Below are 12,764 nucleotides of genomic sequence, written 5' to 3' on the forward strand. Positions count from 1 at the left end.
TAAACCAAATCGAGGCGAGCATACAAAAACGCTGGTAAACGCGTTAAACTAACTAAAACATGAACCTACGGATGCTCTTGAGCTGCGAACTAAAACTAAATCAATTAAAACAACAAAACATACATGAACACATAAGGGCTATTAAACTACTAACAACGAAATTAAATTAGCGAAAGGAGGGTTGTTTACCTCTTTCGAGCGCGGCGAAAGCGGGGCTTCGGGTCTCGGGTCTATACTCGAACGCGACGAACCCGAATCCGCTTGAACAAATCTCAAACCAAAAAAACAGAGTAATTTCTTGACTATATTTGCTTTCTTTTTCTTTCTTTTTTTTACCACTATTTTTTCAGATCCGATCCCCCCTCTTTTTTGTTCCCCCCAAAAACCCTCTATTTATAACCATGAATTAGGTTTTTCAAGGTCGAAATTTTGGTAGGGATTTTGAATCACGACTTCAAACTCATGGTCGGGAAAAAAACCTTTGGACTCGAACGTTGAGCTTTGGAAGTATGTGACCTTCGCGTGATTCGGTCGGATGTTGCCGAGAAATGGTGAGAGATTGGTAAAATGTGGAGAGATTTGGTCTTCATCTATCCCAAAACTAACAAGATTTCATAAGCCTTTTAGGTCTCGAGTTGGACCATATTGCACGAACTAGGAAAGAAGAACGAGACGTCCCTGAAAAAGCATTCTCTTGCACGAAATTGGCTAAACAAATTTTGCTTTAAGGATTGGAAAATATGGAGCTTGTCTGTAAATGGAATGGGTGTAGATGGAGGTGTGACTTTGGGATTAAGAGATTAGGTTTTAGGAAATAAGAGAGGCTAAGGTGAGCTCTGTTGGGCTGGTCATGCGTCCGGTTGGGCCTAAAAAATGAGCTCCCCTTTTCTAATTTCGTGGGCTTCAAATAATGACTTAATATCCTTTAATAAATTGTATACTAACAAGTGCTTAAGTGTATAAATTATGCAAAGTATAATTACCAGTAGTTATATGACAGTGAAAACTATACGATATCATAATAGTTGCGCGATGATATTTAAGAGTTTGAAAGTAAATAAGTGCTATTGTTTAATTGTATACAATAAATGTGATGCGTTTTGCGTAAGACGGTAAAAAATGTTAAAAGCGACTATCGCAATTATAGTATAGGTGCTTGCAGCATGATGAAATACTTAATAATAATAATAATAATAACAATAATAATAATATTAAGACGACGATTATAATAATATTAACAGTTATAATATTAAGTGCTCGCAGCATAATAAAACAATAATAATAATAATAATAACTATGATAATAATAATAATAATAATAAATATAATATTAATAATGATAATAATAATATTAATAACAGTAGTGATAATAATAATAATAATAATAATAATAATAATAATAATAATAATAATAATAATAATAATAATAATAATAATAATAATAACGATAACGGGTGATGACTATAGCTGGACAGTGGAAAACAACAATATTAATAGAAGGCTAATAATTGTAGTAAAGTATGCATAGCTATTCGCAAATAAATATTTCGGAAAAAAGGGCGGGACAAAATCGGGTGTCAACAGACACGACCCTACCCAGGATCATGTACAAAAAAATGTACACGTGAGTAACAGAGCAAGTTCTCCCTCCAAATGCATCAACGACGATAACGATGGCGTTTGATGTTGAAATACACATGCAAAATTCCTCGCTCAAATGTGCACTTGAAACCCTTCTTGTGTGAATATTCCCATTCTTTGTTAACAACACGGAATGCCTGAAAATAGAGAATTTTTGGCAAGAATCTTAAGTAGAGTAGTAGGTGCTTTTCCATTTGCAGCTCCAGAAAAGTGAAAAAAGTAGTATTTATTTTAGAAGAAAAAGAAATTGGAACTTACTATATCCTCATAAGGGGGCCCAGCATGAAACCTTATAATGCAAGTTTCAGAACTATCTTCATCTTTCTCTATTGTGTAAGATGGAGCCTTCGATTTGTCAACAAGATCAGGATAGAAGATATTGAACTTGTATCCTTGCACAGTTTTTGGGGGTGGATTGTCATGGTCATAGTGAGTTTGGTTGTACTTATTCCACTCATAGCCAGTATGAACCCGATTGAAATACTTTGGCTTCCTAGGGCGGTATTTGTCATGCCACCAGTAAACCTGCTTTCACGGCGTGTAAGAAAAGGACTAATTTCAAGGTATTAGCCAAATCGTGACGAGAAAGGTTACCTGCGAGTCCAGGTTAATTTCATCATTAGAGCCAAAAACTGCTTCACCTTCTTCAATGGCTCCCATGGATCTTAAGGCCTTCTTCTCAAAGTTGTCTTCAGAGGGAGTTGATCTTGAAGCCAATTCCTGAAGCCGCCGTTCTTCCAAAATTGCCAAACGGTTCCTTTCCTATTATTTATAACATCATATGGTTGATACATATGGTTGCTAAACAAACATAACCTGGTTACATGCAAGGAAAAGATTAACCAAAATCATGCCAAATTACCAGAATGGCAATATCTTCTTCAGGGTCAAATGCTTGTTCATTTTCATCGCCATGCACAAGCTCAGGCGAGTATGCTCCAGCCTCCGCATATTCTTCTTCCAGTGCCTCAATGGGCTCTGGAGAGAGCTCTTGAGCTTGAACTAGACTTTCAGCGTCTAAACATTGATGATTACGATTAAGTGAACTAAATGCAATTACTTGAAGGCCAAATAGAATACTGGACAAAGTTTTACCTTTTTCATCTTGATCATCGTCTTCATCGTCGGGCCTTGAACTCCATGCTTTCTCAATATCCACAACCTCTATTGGTTTTTCAAGGTGCTCCAAGTGCTTGTGTAGCATCTTGGCATGTATTTCCTTTAGACAAGCCTGCAGTTACCATATATTTATTGTTGGAAGCCAACTCTTGAGCCAAAGGAATAATGACATCACCTGTCAGACAAGTATTCACCTTTGCCTTGTAAATGTGCAGACGTTTTACAACAGCTTCCCAATATTCAACTACTTTAGCAGTGCCTGAGCGCATCTGTGACTCAATCTGAGATTGAAGGGCTTCCAGTTCCCCATAAGTTTTTCCTTCTAAGAGAGACTTCACATCTGCTTCAATGCTTGAGTGCAAACCCCTCTCTTCAGCAGCTAATTCAGGGGGTAGCTGTTCTCCACGCACTCTAGCTCTATCCAATGCGTCCTTCTTTCGTGCTTCAGAGAGCTCCCATCCAGAAACTACCAAAAGTGCCTGATCAAAACAGAAAGCAAAAAGGCCATGATTTTTGGTGCATTGGCTGGCAGATCTTTCTTAATCAATGACTAACTGCCAAATGAAAAGCTAGTTAAGCATGGGAGTGAAGGAAATTTTAGCATTATTACTTCGATGGAAGGATGCCTACCAAAGTAAAAGGTAAGTTCTACAAAATAAAAAAGTTTTCTACAGAAGAACTATAAGACCAACAATGATCTATGATAGTGAACGTTGGGCAGCTAAAGTCCTACATATCCACAAACTGTTGCAGAGATGTGGATGCTATGATGGATGTGCAATCATATAAGATTAGACAAGATTAAAAATGACCATATCCACCAAAAGGTGCAAGTAGCACACGTCGAGGATAAAATGAGAGGTCGCATGAGTTGATGTGGTCATGTCTTGCGTCGACCTACAGATGCATCGGTACGTAGGTGTGGAATTATGGTGAGTGAAAGTGTTAAACAGGGACGGGGTAGAACTAATACCACATGGAAGGAAGTTGTCTTGAAAGACCCACAAATTCTTGGAATCAATGCAGACTTGGCAAAAGACAAGAACAATGGAAGAAAAAGATTTATATAGGTGATATCCACTAGTTAAGAACGGGTTTTAGTCTTGTTAGAGAACTTCTATTATTATTATTATTATTACTATTATTTATATATACTTACTTATTACTCCTATTTTATTTAGTATGATGATGACACGAGTTGACCTCCTTAAATAGAAAAGCGAGGATTCGTATAGCCGATCCCAACATATTTGGGACTGAGGCGTGGTTGTTATTGTTGTTGTATTACTTGTTAAAGTTGCCATTGTCACTAGTTTATGTTTAAACTCTCTGAAAATATACTTCATAAAATGCCCTTGCAATACTTTATTTTAAACTGTAATGCCAACAAATGCTTAGTCAGTTAACATAACCCTACTTTACCAATACGTTATTGATGTAAAACAAATTTTGAAACAAGCACAACCTTGGAGTGCTATATATCCAACAAAAAACTTCTTTTCGTACAACCACGTCAGAAATTGGCCTCTCAGCACTTTCCATCAACATCCACTGCTTCAAAAACTAATCCTACTTCTCCTTTCTGCCCTTCATAATGTTCTAAAGCAATATTAAGATTCCACTTGCGCACTTTCTTATTCATTTCTACTGGCAGATTTTCAGTAACAGCTGACATCACCAATTTTTAAGGCAAGCTTAGGCTAATCTTGATCTAACAGACAAAAACACCAGAGAATAAGAAAAAGAATACAGAAACTTCTGTAACTAGGCTTACAAAAAGTTTGATAGGATGAAAAACAGAGGAGTGGGTGGATAGGAGTAAAAGAGGTTGGAGAAGGTGTATTTCCCTTGTTTGGTTAGGAAGAAACAAGAGAGGATAGGATTGATAGATACTTCCCTGAGGATAAGTAAATAAGTACAATTCCTAGCCACTCTCCTCTTGGAACAGGCATAGTACAAAGGAGAAGACATACCTCCCAATAGTTTATATGTGTTGGTGTTGCTCTATCCAAGTCGAGGTGCATTCTTATGTCCTCATGAAGTTCCTCCATCTCTTTTACAGACAAACCCTACATGTAACAACTCATTAACGGCTGAAGAATGTTATAGAAAGTAACAAACAAAACACAATGCTAGATTTACATGCATATATGTCTATTGGTGTAAAGCAGATGAAATGATTGTATTATGTAAATACTACCTCTGAAACAGGTTGAGATAGCTACAGGCCCGTAACAGGAATTACTTCCAAAAGATTATTATGTTCAGGGTCATAACTTAACACAATAAAATCTTCTGACAATTAAAACAATTTAAGAGAGAATAACAATAGGCATGGAATTGGATGAATGACAAATTCCCTGTCCTCAATCCGACATAGCAAATGGACCTTAAATTGGCACAACCCCACCCACATATCAAGAGGATTAACATAGAAATGTATTACTGTATAAGGCACCATAATAGTCTTAGTAAATCACCCTGTATACTACAACAACATACCCTGTATACTCTTGATCAAAAAAAAAAAAAAAAAAAGTAAATCAGCCTGTGTATAAATTTGGTGTTTGGCTAGCCATATTAGTCCAGTATCATACTGGGCCACTTGGTTGGTGACGAAGCTCCACATAATTTTTATGCTCTACGGGCCAAGGCATTCTTGTTACAAAAAGTTTATGTGGATTTTTCAATTCATTTGTTGTTTACTTAAAAGAGATACCGAGATAGACAGGATACCTTATAAATTAAAAAGGGTGACTGGTTTGGTGTTTACACTTAGGACTAAGCAGATGTCGTATAATAAAATATTTACATTCCAAACAGAAACGGCATCATGCTATTGCTACTATATCGATCAAGTTGTTGCACTGCATTCACACATCAGATACTAATTAGTAATCACATGAGTTGCAATTGCAGTTGTGGTGCCACATAAATTATGATGGCGTACTCTTTGGAATGGGGGTGGATAAGATGCTTGCTGAACATTACATAACTGTAGGAATTCCAAACATAAGGGAAGGAATGTATGTACCTTGAATACCATGTATGGTTCATTAATTTCGACATCATAATCGTCTGAAGGGTCAAGATGCTTAGTGAGAACATCAATTGGCTTCATCCGCCCTTCACGCAAGCGAATCTCTGACCTTACTTTGCTTTGATCAAAATGAAACTGTAAGCCAAATAGCAAATATCAGAATAGAGGCAGATAGAATGCCAAATACAGCAGAATAAGAATACACACAGTTAATAGAGTAACAAAATGCACATAGCAATATACCTCTTCTTCCTTTTTCTCCCAGTCTTGGAACTCGGCCCGGGCACGCTCTCTTGCTAACAATGCCTATAGAAGGAGGACAAGATCAATAAAGTAAAGGAACATATGTTTCTGTTTACGTGATTAGAAATAAACATCTAATAAAAACTTTAAAAAAAAAAATACACTTGTAATAAACGGCAAACCTTATACATCAAAATGGAAGAGAAAACCTACCATTTCCTCCTCATGATGTGCCTTTTCAATAGCTCTTTCCTCCCTCCTCTTTTTCACTTTCTCAATCTCAGCCTGAATACATAACAAGCTTTCTCTAATAAGTAGATAGTTTCATGAAAAATGCATGAGATTTTATTAATGTAAACTTGTAATACGGAGACAAGAATGACCAATATATTAAAGCGACCATATAAGATTATCAACACCTTCATTGTAGAACAGTTCCCACTTTATTAGGTGGAATTTCATTTTTTTCACTTTAGTCATCCCATTTTTTTTAATCAAGTAAAAGTTTTTCATTCATAAACATGGCCAACTAGCCGTATATAAAGTGTATACCGAAAGGTAAAGAATCTACAGAATTTGATTCTCTACAAACTCCAGCCAATCATCTATACAACTAGGAACTTTCTGTTTACACCAAAAGAAAATAAGGGAGCGTAGACTACTCCTCAACTGAGAGAAACTCGACTCTAGATCTTCAAAAGCTCTCCTATTTCTCTCTCCAAACTACCCACATCAACGCAAGCGGAACCACGTTCCAAGCCCTTCGTCCCATATTAATCATCCCATAGAAGGTTCCTGCTACTATTGTCCCACTTCTTATCCGCTTTTCCAGGCAAAGGAAACAACGACATTACATATGTTTGTAAAATGTCCTACACACTGTTGATAAGGGTCAACCTGCCACTCAAGGATAAGTATAGCTTCTTCCAAGTTACAAATTTTCTCTGGACCTTCCCTGCAACCCCTTGCTACTTGGTTTCACTTAAATCTTGTCCCATCGAAGGCCCAAGTAAGTTGATGGGGAAGACCTGACTCTACAACCAAGTATTCCAGCCAAAATAGTGATGTTGTTAACCTCATTCAGAGGAAACAAAGAACTTTTTGCCAAATAAGTTGCAGCCTAGAAACTGCTTCAAATGTAAGCAAGACTAACTTCGGCACTGTTAATTCCTTCTCTTATACTTCACAAAAGTCAGAATATAGTTCCAGTAAAGAGTTCTAAGCAGCAGAACTTGAGCTACTTGCTCCTACCCTAAAGCCCCAAATCCAATGTTTTTCTGTAGCTATTTTTCAACATCCTGCTCAAAGAATCCACCACCAAAATGAATAAGAAAAGCGAAGGAGGTTCTTTGTTTTAGAACTCTTAGCTCTATCTGTGAAGAGAGAAGGCATATGGGATAACCAATCACCAAAAAAGGAGAATTGCACTAGAATTTAAAAAATCCACAAGTGTAACACCAAATTCTAAATCCAAGATTAACATAGTATGAAATACCATGGTAAAAAACTTTCTACCTCATTATTGGTGTACGACTACTGCTTCTAAGAGATAAGGGAGAAACATCGAAGATCTGACTTGTCTAGATACAAGAAATTTCTTTTTGAATAATTATCCTAAAGTTATACTCGCTCCGTCCCATTTTATATGAGGGTGTTTGACTGGGCACGAAGCTTAAGAGATAAAGGAAGAATTTTGAAACTTGTGGTCTAAAACATACCATAGAAAATTGTGTGGCTAGAAATCATTTCATTAAGGGTGAAAAGGTAAAAATAAAGTTGAATTGTTATTAAATATAGAAAGGTGTCATTCTTTGTGGGACTGACTAAAAAGGAAAGAGTGTCTTATAAATTGGGACGGAGGGGTATATATAGCACATGATTGCCCATTGTACGAGCTTTCAAGGTCAATTACGCTATAAATTCTTCAACTATTAATGAATATTGTGGATAACTATAGGTTATTCAACAAAATGAATATTGCAGTTCATCGTGATTGATAAAGCACAATTACTTGCATTCTTTGTGGATAACTATAAGTTCTTCAATGAAATGAACATTGCAATTCATCGTGATTGATAAAGCACAATTACTCACCATAAGATGCAATATAACAGTATCATTCAAGCATGAGTATCCCAGGATTAAGAAAATATACTTGAGAAATTCATAAAAAATGTGGTATTGAAATATAAGAAAAATTTATGACCGCCAAATACCATTCTTTCTCTTTGCCTCTTCTTCTCCGATTTAATTGAAAATGTTTCAAGAGACGCACCATGGGAAACATCACGTTCAATCTTCTTTCGCCACACAAACCTGCATGTCAAACAGTAAATCTATTAAAAATAAGCCGAAATGTAAATCATCTCAAAAGCTATCAAATACTAAACTGAAGTTACCCAAAACAGAATAAACCACACTGGAGTTCTTATTTATTGGATGCGTTTTTCTAGGACAGTAAAAAGATCATAGGACACTTACAAAGATGATTTTAAGTGACATCATAAATGGTTCATTAAAAAAAAATGCGACGCTTTCAAGAAAAAGTGTAATGTTTTCAATGCTTCATGTACTATTCGATGATTAGGCATAACTCATGCAAGTAAATATGTAATCCCCAATATATTGTGTAGCTTTTTCTAGTCAAGATTTTCAGTTACAAGAAGTACCCTAAATTTTTTCAATCTAATTGAATGTGTTGCATGATGAACTTCCAAAATAGGTATACAATAACGTCCTTTCCTTGCGATGGAGTGTAACTTTTATTCGTGGTGAACATAGCTCATGTTATGGTACTGCAGTCCTTCAATATCAATTATCAATTACCAATAAACCTTTTAGCTCAAACATTCCCTTATGAACCCACCTTATAAAAAACAAATCCCCTTCTGAACCGAAGCAAGAACGAAATTTCAAATGGAGGATCAAGATGCAACCATATACTAGCAACTTTCTACAAAATGGAAGTAATTTTTTGAGGATACAGCACCAAGTGTCAATCACTGGACGTGTTATCTGAATAATTTCTTGAAAGAGCATGATGCAACAAGAAGAATGAAATGATTAATCCAGGAGCATCAGCTCGAGGAAGATGAAGGCATATTCAGGGACAATCCGAGAACTAGCCTTGTTGAAAGAAATATGCAGAGAGAAAAAGAAGAAAGAAGCTTATAGTTATCATGCATGAATAGAAATGTACACAGATGAGTTACATTTACACAACGGAAAAGGGCCAAAATTACCCTTGAACTTTGAAAAATAGTTCATTCATACCCTTCGTTATACTTTAGGGCCAATTATACCCTTACAGTTATACTATGGGGTCAATTATACCCTTCTGTCTAACTGTTGCCACGTGGCATCATCCTAGCCCTTCAAAATTATTTTACCCTCAAATAATTTTTTACTCACTAAAATAACTCAATCCGACCCGAATTTTTTTTTTCAGCAAAAATAATACGGATAATTTTTCCAAAAAAAATATAAAAATAATTCCGTATTATTTTTGCTGGAAAAAAAAAATTCGGGTCGGATTGAGTTATTTTAGTGAGTAAAAAATTATTTGAGGGTAAAATAATTTTGAAGGGCTAGGATGATGCCACGTGGCAACAGTTAGACAAGGGTATAATTGACCCCATAGTATAACTGTAAGGGTATAATTGGCCCTAAAGTATAACGAAGGGTATGGATGAACTATTTTTCAAAGTTCAGGGGTAATTTTGGCCCTTTTCGGTTTACACAAAAGAATCTCACTTGCTTGCACGACAGTAGCTAACTAAGGGGTCGCTTCGTATCTGGTTAGAGTTATGCAAGTATTAGTAATACAACGATTAGTTACGCGGGTTTCTATGTATTATTTTATGCAAGGTCTAGTTATTCATGTGTTAGTTATTCCACATTCTATCCTACATAAAATAATACATAGATTCCCTCGTAACTTATCATGCGGGTTTCTAAATTGCAAACCAAACACCGCATATAATTTTTATACATGAATAATTTATCTCCTAACCAGCTACCAAACGTGGTATAAATTATGCAGGAATTAATACGTGCATAATTCACCTCCAAAAAAAGCTACCAAATGATCCCTAACTGCATAACTAGCTCAATAACACCTCAGAGACAACAACTAGTGTATATAGAAAAGAAAGCTTACTTTTCATTGAGAGTAGAATCACCGAAAGGATTAGAATCATTGGAATATCCAGAAACTGTTTCAGACTTCAACTTTTTTGCCACTTTACTTGCCTAAAATGATATGGATATATATTATTAATCAAGAGAAACAACAAGAAGAGAAAAGAAAAAAGGCAAATTAGAGGATAATACCTTTCTGTGAGCTTTCTTGGACAAGTAGTCGTTAATTTCTTCATCCGTGACCTTCCTCTTACTTCGTTTTTGGTCGGAATCATAATCGGACGACCGGTGGCGGGTTCTTTCCCTTCGCCCACTCGACTTTGACGACATCTTTCTTCCTTCAAAATATTTGGCCCAAACCACCCTCTAAATTTGTTTTTTTTTTTTTCTTCCTCGGCAAATATAAAAAGGAGAAAAGGGTCAAATTTGCACAAACCTTTCACAGGACATTTAATTATCGGAAAAGGGCTAAATATATGCCTGTACTATTGAAAAAAGGAAATTTAAATATCCCTCGTTATATTTTGGTAAATATACCCCTACCGTCATACTTTGGGTACAAATATACCCTTCATTTTAACGGAATACATGTGTCGTAATTCTATTGATTTATTTTAACTATCTCCTAATAAATAAAAAATTTAATTAAAAGACCCATAACCCATACCCATACCCATATCCTAAAAGTGAGGCAAGCTCCATCAATGGTGGTTGCCGATCAAGTGAGGCAAGCTTTTAGTTTGGGTCAATGAAAAGCTAGGCGGTGTGGACTCCAGTTCATTATGCAGGTCATTAATTTTCTATAGAAGCTCCTTTAAGTACTCGATTGCATCCCCTAAGACTGAAGCCCTGCCCATCTGTCAATATACAAAATCACAAATTTGACCAAGAAGAAGGTTTTGATATTAGGTAGCCAGGAAAACAAATTGGTAAAACAAATATCAAGTCCAATGGTTGTTTGGAATTAAATCTCAAGTAAGACGCATATGTTAACTAGCAGGTAGTTAACTTTCAGCTCTAACCACTGTAAGTTATGCATAAACATAACTTCATTTAGAAAGGAATTGCATTAATACATTCAAGGTATTTTAATTACGTTATGCATCTCGGCCCTATCAAAGATAACTTTCTCTGTCTCGGTTCCTTAGAGCTCCAGTAAAATTGTTTCTGCATGGTAGTGTGAGATTCGAGGGATTGTTGTTTTTTTTTTTTTTTTTTTCCCATCAAGTGGTGTTGGGTCTAATGAAGGTTTCAGTTTCCCGTTCAATACAGCTCTCAATTCTTGGATCCGACACCGTCGACGGAGACTCCGTCTGAGACTCGGAGTTGGAATCTTTGCTCCAAAACGGTGCTTTCAAATACACAGCGATCGACGCCGGGCGACGGCGACAGAGTGGTGATCGACAACCACCATTGATGGAGCTTGCCTCACTTTTCGGATATGTGTATGGTTATAGGTTATGGGTCTTTTAATTAAATTTTTTATTTATTAGGAGATAATTAAAATAAGCCAACAGAATTACGACACGTGTATTCCGTTAATACGAAGAGTATATTTGTACCCAAAGTATAACGGTAAGGGTATATTTGGCCTCAAAGTATAACGAGGGGTATATTTAACCCTTTTCCAATAGTACAGGGGTATATTTAGCCCTTTTCCGTTTAATTATTGGTGACTCTTTAAAGGTGACTCAGGTTTTAATTATTAAGTGGAGGTGATAATTTTCTATTAGTGATTAAGGGATTTTAAAATTGCCCAAAAGTTTTTATTTTGACATTTTGACCCTCAACTTTATTTTTAACACTTTGCACTCAAGTTTTATTTTTAATACTTTGACCCACCCCAGCCCAGATCCCGCCCCGACCCCATGCCCCCACTCCCCTCCCCCGCCCCCACCCCACCCCCCGCCAATTTTTTTTTTGATTTTCTTTATTTTTTTCACCCCCCTCCTCCTCCCAACCCCTCACCCCCTCCCCCCCTCAAATAATTAATTTTTATTTATTTTTTTCACCCCCCTCCTCCTCCTCGCAGCCCTCCCCCCCCCCCCCCACCCCCACCCCCACCCTCCAAGAAATATTTAAAAATTTTAATTTTCTTTATTTATTTTTTCACCCCCCCCTCCCTCATCCTCCTCCTCCTCCCCGCAACCCTGCCCCCACTACCCCCAAAAAAAAATTAAAAAAAGTTTTGATTTTTTCTTACCGATCTCCTCCCCCCCCCCCCCCCCCCGCCCCAACCAAAAAAATTTAAAAATTTTTTATTTTTTTTTGTTTTTTCACTAGCCCCCGCTCCTCCTCCCACCCCTCACTACCCCTACCCCCAAAAAAAAAAAAAAAAAAATTGATTTTTTTAATTTATTTTTTCACACCCCTCGTCCTCCTCCTCCTCGCAACCCTCCCCCCCCACCCCTCACCAACCCCCCCCCCCCCCCCCCCCGCCCCAAAAAAAATTAAAAAGAGTTTTGATTTTTTCTTACCAGCCTCCACTCCTCTTCCCATCCCTCCCTCCCACCCCCCAAAACAAATTGATATTTTTTTTTAATTTTTTCACTAGCCCCCCCCACTACCCCCCCCCCCCAACC

The 12,764-nt window shown here is 36.9% G+C and overlaps 1 protein-coding gene across 2 annotated transcripts; it reads right to left on the minus strand.

Moving 5' to 3' along the window:
* Positions 1 to 1,616: 1,616 nt before the first annotated feature.
* Positions 1,617 to 10,571, minus strand: LOC132056844 (splicing factor Cactin-like). Of its 2 annotated transcripts, XM_059449229.1 has the most exons (13): positions 10,375 to 10,571; positions 10,202 to 10,293; positions 8,259 to 8,358; positions 6,256 to 6,327; positions 6,043 to 6,105; positions 5,794 to 5,934; positions 4,733 to 4,828; positions 2,954 to 3,238; positions 2,736 to 2,871; positions 2,503 to 2,657; positions 2,235 to 2,402; positions 1,899 to 2,165; positions 1,617 to 1,777 (listed from the first exon to the last, which is right to left on the minus strand). In XM_059449229.1, the coding sequence occupies exons 1-13, from the start codon at positions 10,510 to 10,512 to the stop codon at positions 1,658 to 1,660; spliced, it is 1,833 nt and encodes a 610-aa protein (XP_059305212.1). In that variant the 5' UTR covers positions 10,513 to 10,571; the 3' UTR covers positions 1,617 to 1,657. The 2 variants fall into 2 exon arrangements, with proteins under 2 accessions (XP_059305212.1, XP_059305211.1); XM_059449228.1 differs by having other exon boundaries at positions 2,503 to 2,871.
* Between the last annotated feature and the right edge of the window lie 2,193 nt (positions 10,572 to 12,764).

The sequence above is a fragment of the Lycium ferocissimum genome, chromosome 5 (assembly GCF_029784015.1).
Source record: "Lycium ferocissimum isolate CSIRO_LF1 chromosome 5, AGI_CSIRO_Lferr_CH_V1, whole genome shotgun sequence".
NCBI lineage: Eukaryota > Viridiplantae > Streptophyta > Magnoliopsida > Solanales > Solanaceae > Lycium > Lycium ferocissimum.

What these genes read in the sequence shown, in the direction of transcription:
- LOC132056844 (XM_059449228.1), bottom strand. Translation starts at nt 10,512, where the DNA reads ATGTCGTCAAAGTCGAGTGGGCGAAGGGAAAGAACCCGCCACCGGTCG. An exon ending in CACATCATGAGGAGGAAATG is followed by an intron (nt 6,106 to 6,255) that starts GTAGGTTTTCTC and finishes CTCCTTCTATAG; the next exon opens with GCATTGTTAGCAAGAGAGCG. An exon ending in GGCCCCCTTATGAGGATATA is followed by an intron (nt 1,778 to 1,898) that starts GTAAGTTCCAAT and finishes CTCTATTTTCAG; the next exon opens with GCATTCCGTGTTGTTAACAA.